This window comes from Morone saxatilis, unplaced genomic scaffold (genome assembly GCF_004916995.1).
Source record: "Morone saxatilis isolate NCDOM2014 unplaced genomic scaffold, NCSU_SB_2.0 Contig5, whole genome shotgun sequence".
Taxonomy (NCBI): Eukaryota; Metazoa; Chordata; class Actinopteri; family Moronidae; genus Morone; species Morone saxatilis.
In genome coordinates, this window is record NW_023340095.1 from 16702782 (window position 1) to 16725430 (window position 22649).

The following is a 22649-nucleotide window of genomic DNA, read 5'->3' on the forward strand; positions in this document are numbered from 1 at the left end:
CCTCACTCAGCTGTGTTTTTCTCCCTCTTCCAGGTGAAGAGAAGTTGAACATTTTGGAAATTGTGAAGCCAGTAGAAACAGTAGAGGTGGTGATTGATCCCGATGCAGCAGGAGAGGAGGGAGCTCTGGTGGAGGAGGGCCAGCTCATTGCTGTGGAGCGATCTGGCCTGTCTGATGAGACGTCAGAGCAGGTTACACGCTGGGCTGCAGCACTTGAAGGCTACCGCAAAGAGCAGGTTCGCCTGGGAATACCGTATGGTGAGGAACACTTTAATAAAATACATTACTGTAGGAAAACGACCCTAAAATCATGTGGTTGTTAATGTATAAGGTTTCTCTCTTTCTCTCCACAGACCCTCTGCTCTGGACAGCTGACCAGGTGATCCACTGGGCTGTGTGGGTAATGAAGGAGTTTAACATCGATGAGATGGAAATAGGCAGCATTCACATCCCAGGTCGAGATCTCTGTGCATTCAACCAGGAAGAGTTCCTTCAGAAAGTGCCCAATGGAGAGATCCTCTGGAGTCACCTGGAACTTCTGCGCAAATGTAAGTCAGATAGTCGTTTTAGTGTGTGTGTGTGTGTGTGTGTGTGCAGTTTGTACACACAGTTGATGGACAAAAATGTGTTTTAAAGAGTTGAAAGAGTTAAAAATGAAGACCCTAATCCCTTTTATTTATTTCAGATGTGTTGGCAAGCCAGGACCAGTCTGGAGGGGACGCTACTGTCACCATTGATCAACGTAAGTTTTTAATTAAATAAAAGGGAAATTAATGTTAATGAACATTTTTAAACTTAATTGCACAAAATCTGAAAATGTCTGTTGCACTAAATACGTCCTTTCACATTTTTGGCAAGTTTCTCCAACACGCTTGGACAATGGAGCTGTACTCAAATGTTTGCAATGTACAGCTTCACCACCAGATGTCAGTGGTCCTTTAAATTCAAATCAAAGTTCATCTCTGTCTTTTCCATTTCCAGCTGTGCAGATAATCCCGGCTCAAGTGAGCACACCCACAGCCATAAAGGTATTGAAGCAGAGCCGAGGCCCTAGAGCTCCCCGCATTTCAGGAGGAGAGGAGCGCAGCTCGCCTGGCAACCGCACAGGTAGTACTTAATACAAACAAAGACTCAGTGTGAGTGTTTTTGTTTTTGATTATTTGCCACTGACTGCTGTGTTTCCCTGTGCTAGGCAACAACGGGCAGATCCAGCTGTGGCAGTTCCTGCTGGAGCTTCTGACAGACAAGGATGCCAGAGACTGCATTTCCTGGGTGGGCGAGGAGGGCGAGTTCAAACTCAACCAGCCGGAACTTGTGGCGCAGAAATGGGGCCAGCGCAAAAACAAACCCACTATGAACTATGAGAAACTCAGCAGAGCCCTCAGGTTTGTTTTTAAAAGAGGTTTTCTGTTAAAAGTCTCAGGGGCACCTTTAGAGCTCACCCGGTAGAGCTGGTGCCCCATGTACCAAGGCTGAGTCCCTATTGCAGCAGAGAGGGGTTTGAGTCCGACCTGTGGGTAACAAAGCTCCTCCTGGGCTACAGAAGAGTAATAGAATAGTTCTGTTTTCACAGGTACATCTCATGTCGTGTAAACTGCAAGGCAGCCTGGTGAAAAACAACCATTATTAATTAGTTTCATGTGATACTCTTCAATTGTATGTTTTTATTTTGACTGTCAGGAGATTTTCTGACTTTGACATTCTCGTCTAGGTATTACTACGATGGGGACATGATCAGCAAGGTGCAAGGCAAGCGCTTTGTCTACAAGTTTGTGTGCGACCTGAGAACTCTGATTGGCTACAGCGCGGCTGAGCTCAACAACCTGGTGACCGAGTGTGAACAGAAGAAACTGGCTCGTATGCAGATGCACGGCATGGGCCAGCCAATCACTACAGTGACCCTGGCCACCACGACACTAGACAAAGACAGTTGAAGAACGCCACGATACAGCACTCTCCGGCTGCCTCGGGAAAACATCGCTCTCCGCAGCTGATTGGAAATCAAATTAACTTTCTTCTTTCTCTGACACAGCTGTGTTCATTAGACACAGAAATGCAAAGCTGATCCACGATTGATCAGTGTGGAGTAACATCATTGTTATTGTCTTTACAGTTTGATTCAAGTTACATGGAGGCAGGTAAAAACTTTTTTTTTAGCTTTTCTTTAACGCTAACCAAGAGAAGCGCATTCAGAATGAGATGGCGAGTGTCTGCGATTACTGAGAGCTGTTGTGTGCATGTGACCGAATGCTTGAACGTGTGACTGAAAACCCAGATATGAGCTTTGTGTAATGTGTCTGTAGTTTAGGATCAAATTTCCACTGTATATACCGGTACTTCATGTTTTTGATAGACACAAGGACAAGTGTATTTTCATATTTTCCATTTATAGAGGACCTGTTTTGTATTTTATTTAGTGTTTGTTCCCTAAATTGTTGGACCTTTTTTGTCCACTAAAGGGAATAAAGTGGCAAGCATTTTTCTTAACGTTTGTGATCCAGTCATTTCATCTTTTAAGCTTTGGAATCTAAATATTTCTGTTTTTTTTTTAATCCTGTATAAATCAGTAAGAGATTCAAAATGAAAACAGCCACAAAGTTATATGTACATTCAAAATTTTATTCATGGTATAGTGAGTGTAGAAAGCTTGTTCTTACTCTATGCAAATGGTTCATTAAACTACACACAGAGGAAGGTCATTGAATAATGAGAGAAAAAATGCATCATTTTTTTTTAAACACGAGCCTCCAAACACACCCACAGTGAGCATCAATACAAATTTTAAACATTCACCTGATTAAGCGCTTCAGTTAGTGTGTACATGTGGAAAGAATGTATAGAGAGGTGATATGTGTTGTATTTCTATGGTATAAAATGCACAATATGCATGTCACATTCATGTTTACTGGAGGTGGCGGTAATAACTTAATTAAGGGAGAGGGAAATGTGTCTACGCTGATGTGAGTTGTGGTCATCCTCCCTGTGTTCATGGTAATTCATTGCCACCTTCATGAAGACAATTTTAAGTGTCTTGACAACACATGTGCAGGCAAAGAAATATCCACCACAGGACAGACAGAAGCACTGTACATGTATACACAGGAAATGTAGAAAAATAGAAGGTGTGAGATTTGGTGAAGGAATGTGTGTGTGGAGTGGCGATGGATGGGACCACCTAGAAAACCTGTGATCTCCCTGGGCCCAAAGGTCCTGTCTCTTCATCAAAGACTCCCAAGTGCTGCACTGTACAATATTGCTGACACAGCCAGAAAGAGAGGATAAACAGGACAAATGGGGGTTTAGAAAGAAAGATCAGAGAACACATGAACGAGGGGAAAAGACAGATGGGAGCTTGATAATGAAACTGGGCTATTGAGAGTTGGATCTCTATCTTCCAAATATTTACAATCGAGAGAGAGACTGGAATGATAAAATCTGGAATGGTACACTTTCAGAAAACCTCCTTTCTAATATTTGACCTTTATCCTCAGTCTAATAAAAACCAGCGACGGTGTGAATTGACCTCAGGGACTTAACAGGAATAATATTTGGTGATAATAATCAGACTTCCAAAATGACAGAGTGCATAGAACGCAAACGGTAACAAAATCATCTTCCTTTCGGATACTATAACACTTCATATATTACATATAGAGCATTTTGCCCATGCAGCTAACACAACAGTGAAGCGTGGAGATGAGCATAACGAGCCAAGATTCAGTTAAAGCAAGTCTGTGACAACAAAGCAGACCGGATTCTGAATACTCTTTCTTCTTCATATCACAAGATCACAAAGAAGACACTAGAAATGTACAATCCTGCTAAAATATCTAGTAAGAGGACCGCTCTCGAGGACCTCAACATACAGTATACTGTATCTGTCATCAATATTGCCATGCACTACATATACTTACAGCTAATCTCTGTCTTAATATATTACACATAAAAAAAAAACATAAAACAAAACGTTCAATATTTTTCAACTTTTACATACTTTGATTATGTAGAATTTTTGTGTTTTTTTCTTCTTTTTTGAAAAACAAACCTGAAACACTTGGGCTTTGATAGTGCGGAGAGGCGCTCTGAGAGCCCCTCCTCCCACTGCCAGTTCTAAGAACTGTTATGTCATCAAACACAGCACAGCTGTTATCAGAGAGCAGGGGAGCGGGGATGTGCGGGGCAGTTTGAGGAAAATGGAACAAACTGTTGGAGCGATGAGGGAGTAACTGAATTAAACTGCTTGGGTTTACATGTTTCTGGTCTCAGCCACGAGCACAGTACTGCCGTGACTTCATATAAATCATCAACAGGGTGTTGGTTTGTCAATACAATAACTATGACGTTTTTGTTGTGATTGGCTGAAATGTGCAGGTGAAACAGGGTACCCTTGTCTGACCAATTGCAGGTAAAAGTATAAATGTGTTCACATATTTCCTTCCCCCTCAAAAGGGTGAGAAAGCGAAGGTTTGAGGGCGAGGGACCAGAATGAAATAGACCCTACGAGTGAGAGTGTGGGGTTGGGATACGCCTGAAGAAAACGCTGACGAGCAGTTATTTAGTTCTGCATCTGCTCAAAGAATTTGTAGGTGGGATTCTCATAGCCGTTCTGCTGCATCTTGGCCAGATGACGCTCCTCTGGTGTCACCGCTGCATCCACCTACCGACAGATGAAGAATGTTGGTCAACAAAAGAATTTAATGTAGACAAACAGATCAACAAACACTGATTTCTGTTCTGTGCTTCACACAAAACCACCTGTTCATAACGGCTTTTATTCACCTCAATTACACCGTGATGAATAGAAGTGTATTGTTTCTTCCTCAGCATCACCAAAGTAATGACAATGACGGTTGCTATGACAACCCCTCCAACCATAAGTCCAATAATGGCACCTTTATTGGACCCGACATCCTCAGCAAAGAACACCTGCCAGTAGAAAAACAAAACTATTTATGTGCACAAAGCACAGACACAGCAAGAACAAAATAAATGACATGGCGATGTTTTCTTTGTGTAGGACTAGAATGGTTTTCATACCAGTTTTTGATGGTAAACTTCATAACCAGCACTTTGCCTCTCTTCAGTCTCCATTCGCACTTCTGGCATCTCCTCTGGCTTCAGGGCAGATACTGAAACAAAAGGAGCGCACAAAGACAAAGTATGTAAGAGATAACAGCATTCAGTAGTGAATTAGCAGTTTATTGTCCTAAATACAATGTTGACCAGTAGTAGTAGGATTTTGGAGCAATGTTTTTACAAGTGTGTCCTCATTTTGTTTGTGTCAGCATGCCAGTGAAGCAATACACTCCCACACTATTCCCTAGTGGTAGTAGTGGGAAAAGCAAAGCAGTGAAGAAAAACCCACAAGGATCCACCTAATACATTTTGTTGAGAAACTGAAAGTAACCTTTGGGATTATGTTATGAAACAATTAGACCATGATCAAAGATAATATTGAATAATCTCCCAATTCTGTGGAAAGAGCCTGAAATAGAAATACAATCACACTCACCAGGTCGTGTGGGGAGTCCTCTATCCGGAATTGGACGAGCGTCAACAGGTTCAACTGCAGAAAAAAAATGAAAAAGGAGATTATAATCTGTGTTATCAGTGACTCAGTTTCTCCCATTACGCCTTGCAACAACTTATCACTTTAAAAGGTAAGAACACCTCCGCATATTTAAATGTGAGTGAATTAACTATGTGTGATGTGGAGAGTCAAAGTGCACAGGGGCGACTGATCTAACACCGCTCAGTGGAACATTTGCACATTTATGGCTGGGTGCTGTGTTGTTAGCTGGTCCAGTGGCCCTGGCACAGACTGAGGCTACAGCTGATCTAGATGAATCAATATGATGTCTGTGAACTTCACTTCAACTTAACTGACCTTTCATCTGTAAACAGTGAGTATATCATTTTATGATATTCAAAGTATCTTTACGTGTGTGTGTGTGTGTGTGTGTGTTGTGTGTTGTGTGTGGTTGTGTGTGTGTGTGTGTGTGTTACCGTGGTTCTCTGTGTTGGGCTGGTTGAAGCCCAGTCCGTCCAGGCCAGGGTCCATAGGAGCAGAGCTGTAGGCCTGATCAGGCATCAGAGCGTCATTTCCATAACTCACTCTGCCATCCACCTGCACACACAGAGGAATATTAATCTGGGCGTGTCGGCATGGAACAGTCAGAGAGGGTTCCTTTGTAAATATGATCTAATCCGGATGATTATCTGCTAAAAGGGAGAAATGTCTGATAGGACCCACAGGACTCGTTTTATGTGCCCAAACCACTTTACTGAAGCTGAAAGCAAAAATTCCTGATCTCTACAACTGATCTCTCTGTGCCCTTCAGATACAACATCCTTTCTGGAGATCATATTCTTTTCAGATCAGTGGGATTTCTCGACATTTATTCATTCACTGTACCCGATGACATCCCCCACTATATAATCAGCTGAGAGATTTAAACAACGTCTGAAAAACTCATTTTAGTCTTTGCTTTTCGATATTTCTTACTTCGGAATTAAATCCACCACTCCACTACCAAGACTGCATCTCAGTATTTCTGCGCAACTTTGTCTCCTATCACTGTTCATAGGTGACTCTATTTATATATGAGGCAGAGTGCAGTTTATACAGGACAGTTTTCTATGCATATGTGAGTGGGTGCAACTCGACTCACCCGCCCATCGCTCTGCAGGGAAGAGACTTGCTGAGACAGCTCCGACTGAACTCTCTGCACTATAACAGCTAGGAAGAAAAAGGAGAAAGAGAGCGTGAGAGAGAGAGCAGCACGATTATAGATGGGAGGGAGAAATGGTGGGAGTTTAAATGCATGCTATACAGTGTCCTGATTACTGAGGACAAACAACCTCTAACAGTAGAGACGCTGTGCCATCAGCACACCATGCATCACTGGACTTCAGACACGCCGTTAAACTCGTTTTCATCCTCACTCAGCACTACAAGAGGTTGGGGGTCACTTCATTAAGTCTGTATAGTCCCACTGCACAATAGTGCTGGTCATATGTAGGGCGGTTTAATTCAACCTTAATCCAGTGTGAGAAAGATAACATCGAAAAATATCACAAAACCAATGCTGTCTACTATCATAACAGACCAAGAAAATCAGAAAATACTCACATTTGTGAAGCTGAAACATTAATTTTTGGCATTTGATTTTATTTATTTGATCAATAAATCAACTAAATGTTTCTACTCCAATGCCTGCATTAACTTAAATTTAGTGGGCAAACATAACAAATGGTAAACTGTGATGGTGATCAATGGAATAATTAATCTGCTCTGTGTGTAAATTACATTATTTTCTGTGTCATCAGTGAGTATTTTACTGTATTGTTTAATTTTATTTAGATACAAAATAGTGAATCCTCGTACGCCTTGTGCAGCCGATCATTTATACAGTTAGCATCAATTAGTATGAATCAAACACTTACAGACTTGGTTTTGGATCTCACTGGCCACACTGGGAACTTTGTAGAGCAGACCCAGTGACTGATTCATCCTCTCATCGATCACACGTAGGTGGGTCAAAACCTAAAGGTCGGGAGAAAGTGAAGAAGTTCCAGTCCAATTCTGAAATCATCATTTTCTATGCAAACCGTGTTAAAACCTGGATGTTTACATTTTAGGCCATACTAAGAAGTTACCAACTAGAGTTGCAACGGTATGAGATTTTATGGTACGATAAGCATTTCAGCACTTTAAAGGTTTAGTACAGCTAAAGGGTTTGACTGTATGTGTGTGAGGAAGAGTACCTGTGGTCGGATCTGTGCTGCCTTCTTGGGATCGACTGTGCGGACGTGCTCGTAGTGTTTCAGCGTGTGCTGCCTGTCCTTCTGCTCTGCACGGACGTACTTCTTCAGCAGGCTCAGCACCTGACGAGCCTGGTGGTGGCAGTGACATATGTCGTTAGTGGAATTATTACACTTTCGGAAGCCTTATAAAAACATATATATGATGTGCTGTTTTTACTTAACATACACTTCATTATGTTCCTTGCCAGTTACACTTACAGAATAATCTGACACATAGGAGAAGTACTGAGAAAGCCATTGTTACTTGTCTCTAAACTCTCCCATTAACACACCAATGACTTCATCTAACAGCTCTGCTTTCATTGAAAAGTGCACAGGTGACGTGTGTGAGCGTGTACCCGTGGAGGGTTGGCCTGTAGGGCACTGAGGTAATTTTCCAGAGCCAGGCGTCGGCGGCTGTTGAGCAGAGCCTCCACCCGGGCCATGTGCGTTTCCACCAGCTGCTGCCTCTCTCCTGCTGCCTCCCGCTCCAGAGCCTCCACCTTCTCCTGGAAGTGCTGTAAATACAGTATATATTACATGCAAGAGATGAGACAACAAACTGTTTTTATTATGTATCCGGTTATAAATACAGTTCAAGTATAGTTAAATGTTTTATAAGCCTTATAAGGTTCATGACACACTGTGGGGTTGTGCAAAGCAATGTGCTGGGAAACATAAACCATGAAGGAATGTGGAGGAAGCAATCATGATATCATTTTATTTCTTTATTGTTTTGCTCCTCTCTGAAATTAATGTTGTTGTTGTTCTGACATAAAGGGTACTCCTTTACATTTTAAAATAGGATTTTTTTTATCGTCATGTTGTAGCAATTATCAAGGTAATAACCAAAATTTAAAAACTCACACTGAAAAAATTCAAGTTCTAATCCCGTGTCCAAAGTTCAATTATCTCCAAAAAAAAGTGTTTTTATCTTAAAATGTATTTTTTCTTCTCCTGTAAACATTAAACTATTTTTGATGACTAATTTTCACACATAAATTCATCCAATCGAAAGTGATAAAAACAATTAGATTAATAATCAGGCAAATCAGCTCAAAAAATATCTGAAGCTCAATATGTCATTTGTTATCTATTATCTGTTTTGAAGATCCTGCTTGGAAAAGAATCGGTTGTCAAAATCCTCATCCTCTGCCCCTCGAGCTCCTGAGGTGAAGGAGGTGTGGGTGAAGGCCAACTTTCCTCTACTGCTGCGAATCTCACCCCAGCTCCGTATCACTCCGCATTCACTAAGTCACGTCTACTTTTACACCATCCAATTAAATCTGAAGGATTGGATTTACTGATTTTCGTTTACTTCTCTCCAATATAATGGAGCTCAAATATTTTGATAACAAACACCTTTGACATGTACAAATGACATATATAAAATAAGAAATAGAGAAAAAGTCTTGGTGTGTTTCCTACCTGGATGACAGCTTTCTTGTCAGCACGAGGAAGGTTCTTGGCCTGTCTCTCAGCCTCTTCCCACTCCCTCATCACCTGGAAGTGAAGAGCATCACGTCAGGGACCAGAGCAACCATTACATACTGACACATTCAGTCATTATCACGTCAGATCAGACATTTGAAAACCTTGAGAGGTTAAAATCCCAGAGAGAAATGTTTATGATGTAAACTGTTAACCCCTGGCACGTAAACATACCTGTGACATCCTTTCACGGTGTTTGGCCTCCAGGCTTTCCTTGGCCTTCTGGAAGTCAGCGTGTTCGCTGTCATCCCCGGGAGATTCGAGGTACCGATCCACAGCATCTGGAGGACTGGGGGCCATGGTGGGCACTGGAGGAGAACAAAGAACAACTCAGAGGATGATACAAATACAAGTAAAGATGATGCCTTAAAGGTAAATGTAGGAAATACACTGATCCCAGTGCATCTGAAGCACACACAATTTAAAAGACAGCGAGTTTAAACTAGTGTGTGAAAAACATAAAGCAGGTTAGGGACATACAGGAAATAGTTTTAATATAAACACAAATAAAGGTACAATAGATATACAGGTTATCAGTGGACACAGGATGATTAGTTTCCCAGTACAAGTGCTGTGCATATGTCTTTATTTAATGCGGGAGCCTGGAGATAAGACCAAAAGTGCAGAGTCAGCATCAGGGCAGAGGAGTGTGGTGCTTCACTATGTGGAAACAGCAAATCAACCCGTTAACCTTTGACAACGCCCTCCCCCATCCACACACGTACACACACGCTATGACCATGAACACACTGCAACACTCAGCTGGTTAAGACATGTTGACGACATCGTTAGAGACCCACAACTGCCAGGTCAGACTACTACGACGCAGCAGGAGCAGGCACAAGACCCTGCAACTGCAAGGCATGCAAACACACGCGTGTACAGAAGTGCATGCAGACGCACATCGTCATTCGAGGTTCAGTATTCACGCTGCCTCATCCACATGCTGTAAGAAGTATCAGTTGGTGTTACTGGTTAGAAAACAATGAAATGAGTAATCAAATGATTTTAAAGTGAATGACTACTAGAGCATCATGGCTGCTTTCCAACAGGGACACTCACTTGATCCACTTGCTGTTACATTTTTTCTTTTAATTTTCCTTTTCACTGCAATGTTTAAAAATCCTAAATTAAACTACTGACTGTTCTTATGTAGTTTACAACCTAAATATATTATGTAAATAGATGGTCTCAAAGCTTCTTAAAGGATGGTTGATTTATCTTATTGACAACAAATTCCACGAAAAGAACGAAACCATCAATGAATTGATCCGACTAACAAGTCAAAGTCTCATATAGTTTATTCCACTGTGCCAGGGGCCTCTAGTGTAAAAACTATTAAAAACACATCAGTGAGATGCACTGGGTGATTTGTTCCTTCTGTATGATGAACATGGACACTGTAGTTTAGTTTTTAAGTAAATACCACACTCATCATACTGGTTGCTGCAAACACTAACTAGAGAACCAAATGTGTATTAATCTATGGCAGAAAATATTCCCCAACAGCTCTATTTACTCCTGTTTACAATATTTAGCCAAAAACAATAGTGATAATAGATTTTTTGAGGAAATTACTGAGCTTTTTCAAACAATAATATATATATATTTAATTCCTATTTTCTATAGGAAGGAATAGTGTTGGGACTGAAAGCCACAGATCAGTCAGAGTTCAAAAGTATTCAGAGACAGACTAATGCATTGTTGGTTCAATGGATTTGTTGAAAATAAGAGAAATACAAAATCATCAGCATTATCAATGGAGCTATGGCCAACCAGTTAGCTTCATTTTTACCACAAATGTAAAAGCCTTTTCTTTGCTTTTTGCAAAAGATAAACAAAACTATGTTATTCCAGGGAGATGGGTGATTCCCTGGCCTTTATCTTTTCCCCCTCTCTACGTCTTCTTCCCAATCCAAGATATGTTTTTATCTTGCTGAGAAAGTAATCCTATAAAACTCGAAACAAGACTAGAATACAAGCAACCGAATCCACTTGTCAGTGCTCCGAGTGGTTAAGAGCCATCAGACACTCAGGACAGGCAGAGACAGAGAAAGAGACAGACAATCTGCAGTAGCCTGAGGACAGGAATCAGGCTCGTGGTGCGGGCGCTTCAGGGTTTACACGGCTCCGGTCCTGGGACTTACACGAGCTGCTGCAGACGGCTAGGCAGTACTCCTCAGAGTCAAAGTTATTCCTGTTGCCCCCACAGCCCCCAAACAAGAAGGGAACACAGCGGCCCTTCTCAGGCATGAAGTACCAACGCTCCAGCATGGCGTGACACGGGCCTGACTCGGCTCGAGCCCAACAAACAGCTGAGATATGTGCACACAGGCGAACGTAAATTAAATATCAAATAAAAATGGAACAATGCAAAATGTGAACTTCTGGATTTTATGGAAAACATAAAAGTGACACACACTAAAAAAACAACCAATAAATGAAAACAAACAAAGTGTGTGTGTATCCACTTCTTACCTCGAACGACTTCCTCAACTGATTCAGTGGTGGTGGTGGTGGTGGTTGTCATGGCGACGTTAGCACTGCGCTCATCGCTGTCACGTTCGTCAGTCACGTCGTCTTCGTCCTCCTCCTCATCTTCCTCTCCATCTCCGTTCTCGTCCCTTTCAAAAGTGTCCGCCTCTTCATCCTCGTCTTCGTCATCCTCCGTGGTGGCAGCCTCTGTGTCTGCCGGACGCGACATGCTGCAGGGAGAGCAGTCTGTTCAGTCCATGTATCGAGGTGTGTGTGTGTGTGTGTGTGTGTGTGTGTGTGTGTGTGTGTGTGGGTGAACTGGTGATGAGTGTGGTGAGTGATGATACCTGTTATCAGAGTATTCGGTCTCAGCTCCACCCCACCAGACGTCTGACTCCTCCCCTTCTAACTCTGCGCTGTCCAACTCTCGCTCAGCCTCCGTCGGACAGCAGACGAACTCCACCCCCCGGAAACGGTCAATACCACATGGCAACAGCATCCCGTAGTCATGGAGATTCATGGAGCGGTCTCCGCAGGACTAATTTTAATAACAGACATTAATCATTACTTCCTGCAGCACTTGAATGGCTTTTAACACTCATGTGTATACAAGCTTAGCTTATTGTGGTAAATCTTAAGTGGAAATGAGGAGCTCAGCTGCACGGATTGTTTTTTAAAACAGAATAAATTTAAAAAAATCAATGTTTGGCAGACGAGACTTTGTGGGTGACTGCACATTAATGAACAATCAGAAAGGCATGAGAACAAAAGGAACACAAATCAGAACCAAGTGGCAGAGGAGGCTGACGGCAGAGTTTGAGAGGATTAAATTAAAGAGTGCTGAGTCATTCAGCAGAACTACAGATAGAAAGAAAATGAGAAAAATAACAGAGGGAGCCTAACATACAATATGAAGGTTAACACAATGCAATGCACACGTAATGCTGTCTTATTGTCTGTCCTCACCTCTTTGGCTACAGTGTGCCAGTGCAGGTGGCTCTCACACTGGTCCATACGCTCCTGGTGCAGGAACTTACACTTGTCAGGAACCAGCAGGGCGTCGCTCACAAACTCACCAACTGCAACATAAAAATGCCTTCGCTTATTACAGGTAGTTAGTGTGTCCGTTCACACATGCAACCATACACACAAACATGCTCAGTAACATCCACCTGTATCATTAAAACTGCTTACCCAGGCAGCGATACGGCACCACAATGTGTGTGTGACTGCGGCATTGCTTGCGGCCTTTCTTGCACCAGTTCTGGATGCTGACGGGCTGGTTGGCCTCCACAACATTTGTGATCTGCAACTCTGGGTACACCTGGAGAAAAGGCAGAGATGTTTTGTGTTTACTTGCTCACTTGCTCTCTCTCTCTGTCCCTGTTTGTTGTCTCTTGCATGGCTTTCTCGCTCTGTTTAAATACCTCTTGGCAGTACTGCAGGATTCCCTCCTTGGTGCCGATGCAGCTCTTGGTGCCGGAGGGGTCAGACTCCCATTTGCCACTCTGCACATTGATGTGCATGTTGAGCTTCCCGCAGAACATGGCCACCTGGGGCTCCGTTAGCAAACCCACAGAGTCATCAGCAGGCACCTGGACAGACAAGGGAAAAGAGAGGACACAGATGAAGGCTGATCCTACCACACTGGCTAAAGTATAGCTTAACCATACATTTTTCCCGGTGCAGCTTATATCTATGTCTATGTCTATATCTATATATACACATATAGGCCCTTTCAGTTGACTCTACTTCCTTTCACATATAATCCTGCACAAACTTCTGTCTCTCAATGCATTATTATGATAAAGGAATCATAAGGATAAAGAGCTCTTTACTCTTCCACTGTTGCCGTTATTATATAAATAAATACATGACAATACTACTGCTTTAAGCCTAAGCAAGGCAAGATACTCAGTTTCATCCCTTTGAGCCCGTAAGCCAGAGAGCTAAGCATTACAGCCGCTGGCAGCGCATGTTCCTATTGTTAGCCTGGCTTATGAGGTTTTATTCATATCCTATATTAGAGAAAGTGCAGTGAACTGGTAGGAAAGATCATATAGCCTATTACAGCAAAGAGTAGAGAACGTATTAAACCACCAAAGTCCAAATGTGAGTGAATATAAGGTGCAAACAACCAATCTTTCATAAGAACTGGCTTTGGCCTTCAACTGTGTTCAACAGGACATAGCTTTTTCCACTTACTGTTTTTCTTTCCTTTGTGTTTGGGGAAACAATTGGAGGAAGTCTCAGTCTGTTTCACCTTCTTGGCCCTCTATTTTTCAGTAAAGACTGATGCTGCAAGTTCACAATACGCTAACCACCAAACCATCTGCTGCCAATCTTTAAATGACTATGTTTGCCTGTGAAGATCTGCCTATTATTAGCCTCCTGTGAGTCCGGATGAGCCAGCCCATTGTTCCTTTCTGTAGAAACAACTCTATTCTGCCCTAATCAGCCCATTTGATTATCGGGAACTTCCTTTTTTTTAATGTGAGCCCATTAATCATATGGCACTTTCTTCTCATTCTTGTCCATAGTTTGAACCGAAACAGTAAATTACAAAAGTATACACTGCAGCAGTAAACAGCAGGCGCACAAACCAACACCCAGTTGAACACAGGGATATAGGAATGTACAGAGTATAAAACAAAATAGTGTTAAGATATAGTATATGTGACGGTAGTCCTAGCACCTAACAACTTGTGCCTTAAATCACATCATGCTGAGTCCATGTGTAGTTATTGTCCCTATATTTCACTGGTTCATGTCCTTTAAGTCACATTCCTTTGGAAAACATTTAAGGAACAAGGCACAGTTATATTAAGCCATGTGGTATCAGTAAATTGCCCCTGTGCTTATTAGTGTAGGGTTACAGTGAGATAACCAGTCTGACCTGGTCTTACATCAAAGCTCCAAAACACTCGTGTGTGACTCTAGGGGAGTGTGGCAGCAGGCCATGATAGTGCACAAAGGTTATCACATCTAGGTACTGGAGCTGCAGGGCCTGTGGGACTCTTTCTGTCATGACTCAGCCTGCAGCCAGAAACACATGCAGCACAGAATATGCAGTACATTGCAATAAAATGGGTGGATTTAACTAGATTCAACCCTATGAAAATGGCTATTTTAAATGCTACCGAAATATTTCAGCAAAGACATAAACCATATGTCATAAGATATAGTGATAGCTCTGTCATTAAGTATTATAACAGGAATAGTATAGTGAACCTGCTAAGATTTCCTAGCCTAATAGTACAGAAAAGAATGATAATCAGGACAATCATAAGTATATATGATTATATTTGTTGAGGAAAGCTCTTGAACTGTGAATAGTGTCCTGTATAATTCCTCTGTAGAGACATTTCTCACTGCAGCATGCTGGAGTTTGGTTCGGGTGGTAAAGCAGCACAGTAGTAGGAGTTATTATACTGAGCCTTCAATCCCTAAACGCAGCACGGTAATGAGAAAACAGCCGTAAGTGATTTGCATATCACAACGTAGGCCCTACTCATCCCTTTCCCAGCTGGTCCTAAGCTGTGTACTTCTCTCTGGTCCTGCACAGCAACAGCAGCCAAGCTACAGGCGCCATCTTGCTTGTGTCAAACTAAAAAAAGGGCTGCATCCTTTTTCCATTCTCCTCAGCAATATCACCACCCTGCAGCTGCAACGCTGGACCAACTGGGCCAGGTCGACGCAGCAGCACCAAATAACACTAGTACATTAGCATTGCCAAAAAAAAAAAAAAAACCTGTTTAGTATGAATGTACTTATTTCACATTAAAGCTGAAGTGCTCTTGTTGTATTTGTCCGATACAGACGGGTCTGTTGGAAACCGTTAACATTTGGAACAGGGCAAACTGACGGAACGCGCGGTCGACGTTAGCCCGTAGCGGTTGCCATGCCAATCCGTGATCATTTTCTGGGAAAAGCTAGTTAACGTTAGCTTTCTACAACCTACTCATTGCAGTAGTTGTGAGACTTAACTTCAGCTAACTAGCAGTTACAAAAAAAAAAAAAAGACTGACTACTAGCAGAGTATTTAAAGGGCATTATATAACCCACAGCCAGAAACATCACCCCCGAGACAAACCAAAACATGTCCAACATGGCAGGGCCAAGCTGTCAATCACTGACATCTAACGGTAGGCCTTGGTAGCATTGCTGACATTATTTGCTTTGCTAATTCTACGCAGTAAATCTGTGTACGCGATAATTCTGGGATTTCGATGGACTCACACAGCAATGTGTTCAAAACGTTCAGGGAAAAAGCCGTTTTACTGGATCAAAGCGAGTGTGGGCCTCAGCCAAGCCCAGTAATCCTGTTATCTTTGGTAGCCGCTCGGTAACAGTAACTATAACTGTTACACAGCCTGCATGTCATCAGTGGAACGTTATAACGGTTACACGTATATTCTAACCGCTGTTATTACACGCCGTTGCTCAGATACGACGCGGTGGTTGGCGACTGCGGTCGGTTTGGTGTCCGCTGAAAGCAACCACAGGCCCGCAGACGAGCGGAGCCAGGGGGACGGCTCACCGACTCTCTCCCACCGCCTCAGGTTGGCTCCGTTGTACTCACCTCGGATGAAAGCGTCAAGGTCGCCACCAGTAACAGCAGAACCGCCGTGAGCTCTCCCATGCCGTCCTCCCGGTATCCAGCACCCCCGTTATGTTCACGATTTGTCCGTTAGAAGAAATGTTAAAGCGGGGCCGGTGTTGTTGTGTCGACACAGCGGCGGCTGAAGTGTTCCGATCCCGGTGATCCCTCCCTATTTAGCTCCCGACTGTGACGGTGTGAGGCTGGAGGGATGTGTTTGGTGTGGGTGGATGGATGGAGGCGGGGGAGTGTGGCGGTATGTGTGGATGTGTGTGTGTGTGCATGGCAAATAAAACCTACATTTTTGACATGTCGCCACCCATTCGCTTTGATAAGATGTGAACACACAGAACAGCCCAATAATAAAACATACCTATTCACTATACACTGGTGTGTAACCTGTGGTGTCGTGGTTATGGCAGATCTACCCAGTAGGGCTCAGATTGTCTCCGCTTGGAGGAGGAGTTCTTGAGACATCCTAGTTACTAATTTCCCTACACTAAATATTTTTATGACTGTATTCCGGAAGCGAAAGCCAACTGATTGCTCAAGCTGTAGGATTTTCTCTTCACTTCCAGACACTGACTGAAGGCGGACGTGAATGGATATGTGATATGCGTGCTGGGAGTTTACCCACCTATAGACTCAGTTGACTGATCTTTAAACTTAATTAAAGACACACAGTCCGGAGCAGGTTAGAATAAAAAAACTTTTAACTTTCAAATAGTTACCCTAGTTTATAACTCGGGACACATCGATTAGTTTTCGTCATCCAAGGAGCTCAACATGAAGACATTCCTGTGTGTGCTTATGGTCCTAACTGTCTCAGGTAAGCCTTTCAGACCCCCCACCGGTGGAGTAGAGCTGGTCTGGCGTTTGTATGTGAGAATATAGTATAGTTAGTGCTGATACACTGCAGGATAATGACACAAACGGTGCGTATACTCATCATTAAATGAGTCTACAAGGGACATTTGAGGATATTAATGCAGACCTGTGTTACCGGTAAAGTTACTCGATGTGAGTAATTGACAGTTTGCTTTTTCCATTCTTCCACATTGTCTGTCTGATTTGTTAAGCCCAGTGGAAACATTTCTGATTGGAAATTAAAAGAGGGCTACATGGAGAAATAGAGGATTTAATCGCAGTCACATGTATGAATATTTGCTTCAAAAAGCCCTCAAGTTAAGATATTTTAACTCAAAATTAATATTGTGGCACATTAGTAAAGCATTGCATAGAAATATCTAAAGGGGGCAAAATATAGTTTTATTTACAAATCTTTTTCCACATGTCTTTTGTCAATTAACACATTATTTTTAAACTTGATCTAGACTAATGTGTTCAGTTTGCCTGCAGGGCCAGGCATTTTCTGGGTGGATTGAAATGTTGATGGATATGTGACCACAGGTTCTGTAAAGCTGATTCCCAGGAACCTAAAACTGTTCAATTAGCACATTTAACAGCATTCCTTTTTCGTATAATCTTAAAAGGCAACCAGCTGTTGTTTCACATGTTTGCTACCTTGTCTGTGGTCACTTTTACCACAACTATGTGTGATCTGATCTGTTGAACACTTAGGGAGTGGACAACCTATCTGGTTAAATCTCACCAAACATTTGATACTAAATTAAAAACTACTCTGTGGCTGCTGAGTTCCGACTTATTAAATATTAATCTAAAACAAACCTTTAAGCTTCACTTATTAATGGAAGTTATTAACTTTACTTGAGCCATCAATAACTTTTTGCTGTATTAAAGTGTAGATGTAGTTGGCACTGACTTAATTCATGCTATGTCAACATAACTTTTCCTTTTGTCTGAAACCAGACTATTGCAGCCGGGCTTGAGCAATATTCAGGTCAAAGGTTTTACATTGTTTATATGATTTCTGTAAACAAAAACTAGTGAGAGTCTCTTACTCTTTCAAGGAGTGCCTGTGGAGTTGTGTTTGAACAACAGCACAATGAAAAGGATTAGGATTACCAAATTGACTGGGTATTATTTATTAGTTTATAATGTGACTCCACCACATGTACAAAAAGGGAAGAGGGACAAATTCACATCCAGTTAACATGCTCAAAACATAAAAGACTTTTGTGAAGTGAAAGCAGATATTTGTGTGTGTGGGTGGTGACAGCACCACAATTTAAAAATACCCTGTTGCAATTAAAAGTCCTGCAAATCTTGAAATTAGCAATTGAATATATATTTTCATTAGTCACCTGAAAATTAGAGGTTTTTTTTTATCAACAGCAGAGCGGGTCCTCTTATGTAGAAACCACCTTGTTTTCTACAGGAGCCCAGAACAGACAAATCAAAAAACTGGTTTCTAGATAAGATCTTTTGATTTTTTTGCAACCACCATAGTTTCACCTTCGCAGGGGTTTCAGTCGGTTGCAATCTACAGTCTCACCGCTAGACGCTACTAAATCCTACACATATGTCCTTCAAGTCGTCCCCGACTTATTGTAATTTGTATGATTTAGTGCTCAGGAAGAAGTTATCAGTCTCACAGCCCGAGGGAAGAAGCTGTCTTAGTCTTGTGATACGGCAGCCAGGCTGCGAACAACAGGTGAGCCAGGGGGAGCTCTAGTTGTGCCATACATTTCTATTTATCTGCATCCTCATCATCTTGGATCATGCATAATATACACCCTAATAAAGATATCAGTGTGTCGTTGTATCAAAAACTTCACTCACAGAAAAACAAACGGTCTTTGCTCCACTCAGACTGGGCGCCATTATTCATTGGTCTGTTTTGTAGTCAGCAGATAGACTCGCAGTCAGACCTTTCTGTGAGTCACGGCAAGACCCCACCAGACCTGCTGTCCTTACACATGTTTGCTGCCTTGTCTGTGGTCACTTGCTTTGTTTTTTGTGCGTCTATATGACAATGTGTCCCTGTTCTGGTTTTACCTCTGTCTTCTGTAATGTAAAGTGATTTTATATTATCATGTTTTAACTGCCACTAATCGTCTTCTCAACATTTGAGTTTATGCCTGATTGATTTATGTCCCATTTATGTTCTTTTTTTAAATTATTTTTTGGGGGCTTTTATTGCCTTTATGATAGTGACAGCCGAAGAGAGACAGGAAAGGGGGGCAGAGAGAGAGAGGGGATGACAAGCAGCAAGGGGCCGCAGGTCGGATTCGAACCCTGGGCCGCTGCAGCAAGGACTTAGCCTCGGTACATGGGTCGCCAGCTCTACCGACCGAGCTATCCGGGGGCCCATGTCCCACTTTTTTGTTTCAATGGCTAATTTAACCTGGCCATGGGACAACGGTTAGAAATTTGCCTTTTGGCTAACACTGGCACATTTTTTATGGACATGTTCATTTCAGTTAATTCACATTTTTAAGGCAGCAGTGGAAAGTTTTCCAGTGTATATGTTGAGTAATGTCTCCTAAAAACAAACCAGTTGAAGAGAGTCTGAGTCACTGGACTAATCTCACTTTACCTTTTCTACTGTAGGTGAAGAAGAGAATATCACTGGTGTCTTTAAAGACAGTGTCCTGCTGCCATGCAACTGCTCAGGGAGAACTTTGGACGAGTTTAAGTGGCAGAAGGACGATCCAGATGCGAAGGTTGTGCTTAAATCTTCAAACTTATCTGACGAGGACAAGGCCCAAATATTTCTGTCTGAGAACGGCAATAATTGCTCTCTTCTCCTCACCAACATCACCACGGCTGACCAGGGGAAATACAGATGTGTCTTTTACACAGGCAAAGGGCTATACAATAAAATATTTGTAAATCTAAGCGTCGTAGGTGAGTCATTCATTCATTATGCATACCTACAGTATTTGATCACTCATTCATTTACCCATGAATTTATGGTAAAAATAGCGAATAGTTGCAAAAAAATGTTTATCTCTCACCAGCGACCTACACGGTCTGTCAAACGGAAGATTTCCAGTGTCATGTATCGGGAAAGTACCCAAAGGCTGAGATTCAATGGAAACTGGACGGACAGCTTCTCACAAATTCATCCACAATCCACATAAGCACCACAGACACCTGGGAGCCTTCTACTGGCCTCTACCATTTCACCAGCAAACTCGATACTAAACTCAACAGGACCTTAAAACCTAAATGTGAGGTCAAGGCCAAAGACATACCGACTCGCTTGAGTTATGACTGCCCAATGAGTGGTAACTATTTGTTTTTATTTATTTCAGAGAGGATGGGATTTACATATTAGCAACCGTCCTAAAACAATATTGTAAAATATTATTTAGGATGTTATCATCATATTATTTGCATTTGTCTTCATTTTCAGCAGAAGTCATTAAAGGAGATCATCACCCGAAACCGAGAAATCGGTACTTAAAATTTTTTCCTATCTTGTTGGTGCTTGGATTTTCCCTCGTCATGTGGCACCGTTCTCACAGTAAGTTGTAAAGCTGTTTGTTGTAATGCCAGAGGTCATTATCAAAACTAGTTTGACACACTGTACTTGAGCTGGTTAAGTCAGAGTTGCACAACACTTGTTGAATCAAGCCACAACCAGTTTAACTCTTTTGTGTTTGCTTTTTTTATTGCTCCTGCATCTCTCAATGGAATTTGTTTTTCCTTCTCTTATGTCTTTGATGCAGGATTTCACCAACGATAAGGAAAGTGGGGATTGACAACTCTTAGTGCTACACATACAAGACGAACTGTGAATATTTGAAAGCACTTTCCCCCAAATGGTGGTTATGACTGTGGCATCATGTCAACCGAGACTGATAACAGGCAGGTTACATCTTGTGTTTATCCCACTGAAGAAATTGCTTGTTCTGGTGTTTGTTTTTTCTTTCAAATTCAAGCAAAAAGAGATTACCCAATATGAGAGTTGATGTAATCAGTAAGAAACACAGCACATAAAAACATCCAGCAATCTATCATGATCATTGCTGGATGTTTTTATGTTTAATAATCAAGTTCACTGTATATATTTTTTGTGTTTATATATATATTTTTATATACTACAACATGAACTTCATTATACAACCCTGTGCTGTAAAATGACCCTGTATCCTTCCACCTTGTATTATGGATTCTGTAACTGTTAAACGGGATGTGATCACTCTAATCTAATATAATATAATCCCATGAGAATAAGATCTACTTTTTAATTTCTTCAAGTTACTGAATCAATTTGAGCCATTTAATGATTTAATGTACCTTGGTATAATTGTATATATGATATACATATATATATATACTGTAACTGTTAAATGTGAAATATACTACAGAGATATTTACTCTTTTTATGACACTTTGAAACAGCTGTGAAAAATATGAATTCTGGGTTGATATTAAACAATTTTATAACCCGTTATTACTGACTATTTTATCATTAAGGTGATATTTATATAGCACAATACCGATATGCATTGTTAATTTGGATGTAACTGAGATATTAAAGGTCCAGTGTGTAACATTTAGGAGGATCTGTTGGTAGAAATTTAATATAATATTCACAGGTATGTTTTCATTAGTGTATAATCACCTGAATATAAGAATCAAGTAATCAGTAACTGCCTTTGTGGTAAACTGGTTACATTGAATGTTGTTGCTTTGTTTCACATAAATAAACAGGGTAAGGTCATTGTATGTAATATATAGCACACCAAGTTTCAGAGGGAACCCTTTGATTCAAGAGATATGACACCAAAAAGTAATGCCTGTATATCATCCTGATCAAATACAGGCTGTATATCATCCTGATCAAACAAAGTTTTTGGATGTTGTTGAACCAGGGGAACTGGGAAACACACTGCTGGTCCAGAAGGCCAGCCCACCACTGGTCCCTGTATGCTGTGTTCAGTAGCTGCCGGTAGCACACCAAATCTGAGGCGAGCTGGAAGAAAAGATATTGCAATCGTATGTAACAGTGTGAATAAGTGGACTGTTTCAAGGTCAAAAAAGGGTTCAAATGAAACAATGCAGTGGTAATGGAAATTAAATGGAACACCCTTTATCTCGCCCAATTAAAGACCACGGGTCATTTTGTACCATTGTCTTTGTTGTTGTTTTGTATATTGTCATCATTGTTACCATGTGCTTTCTTTCTGTGAAATGTTTGATGTGTGCTGAATAAACGATGTAAAAGCTTATTGTATTGTATTGTATTGTTATTCTACCATCATTAATCAGATCCTTTCCTCCAACAGGTTGAGACTTGGAGCGTTAGCAGTGTACAAATTCAGACATATTCGTCTAACTGGAGGAAAGGTGGAACCTTTCAACACTAATGTGTGTGAGATGACAGAAGCGATTAATAAAAATG

General features: G+C 41.5%; 3 protein-coding genes across 10 annotated transcripts in view; 2 read left to right on the forward strand and 1 right to left on the reverse strand.

Annotated features, from left to right (window-relative positions):
• The window catches only part of gabpa (GA binding protein transcription factor subunit alpha), a 5400-nt gene extending 2913 nt beyond the window's left edge, over nt 1-2487 (forward strand). For all 5 annotated transcript variants that reach the window (XM_035676970.1, XM_035676972.1, XM_035676974.1 and 2 more), the window contains 6 exons: nt 34-258; nt 354-548; nt 686-742; nt 982-1107; nt 1193-1385; nt 1712-2487. In XM_035676970.1, coding sequence (XP_035532863.1) covers nt 34-258; nt 354-548; nt 686-742; nt 982-1107; nt 1193-1385; nt 1712-1934 — 1019 coding nt within the window. In that variant the 3' untranslated portion in view covers nt 1935-2487. The remainder of the gene's footprint in view (nt 1-33; nt 259-353; nt 549-685; nt 743-981; nt 1108-1192; nt 1386-1711) is intronic.
• Nucleotides 2488-2605: 118 nt separating this feature from the next.
• Nucleotides 2606-16567, reverse strand: LOC118339374 (amyloid-beta A4 protein). 2 transcript variants are annotated; one of them, XM_035676968.1, is made up of 18 exons: nt 16355-16567; nt 13200-13367; nt 12967-13096; nt 12739-12851; nt 12120-12310; nt 11776-12002; nt 11445-11612; nt 9472-9605; nt 9235-9309; nt 8166-8324; nt 7768-7896; nt 7447-7546; nt 6672-6739; nt 6007-6127; nt 5513-5566; nt 5038-5129; nt 4780-4926; nt 2606-4657 (listed from the first exon to the last, which is right to left on the reverse strand). In XM_035676968.1, exons 1-18 carry the CDS (start codon nt 16412-16414, stop codon nt 4556-4558), a joined length of 2238 nt encoding a protein of 745 aa, XP_035532861.1. In that variant the 5' UTR covers nt 16415-16567; the 3' UTR covers nt 2606-4555. The 2 variants fall into 2 exon arrangements, with proteins under 2 accessions (XP_035532861.1, XP_035532862.1); XM_035676969.1 differs by lacking the exon at nt 11445-11612.
• si:dkey-192g7.3 (T-lymphocyte activation antigen CD80) lies at nt 15455-22476 on the forward strand. Of its 3 annotated transcripts, none has more exons than XM_035676977.1 (5): nt 15455-15917; nt 19847-20143; nt 20257-20526; nt 20658-20765; nt 20971-22476. In XM_035676977.1, exons 1-5 carry the CDS (start codon nt 15872-15874, stop codon nt 20985-20987), a joined length of 738 nt encoding a protein of 245 aa, XP_035532870.1. In that variant the 5' UTR covers nt 15455-15871; the 3' UTR covers nt 20988-22476. The 3 variants fall into 3 exon arrangements, with proteins under 3 accessions (XP_035532870.1, XP_035532868.1, XP_035532869.1); XM_035676975.1 differs by having other exon boundaries at nt 15462-15917; nt 20655-20765; XM_035676976.1 differs by lacking the exon at nt 15455-15917 and adding an exon at nt 16843-17201 and having other exon boundaries at nt 20655-20765.
• The last annotated feature ends 173 nt before the right edge of the window (nt 22477-22649 follow it).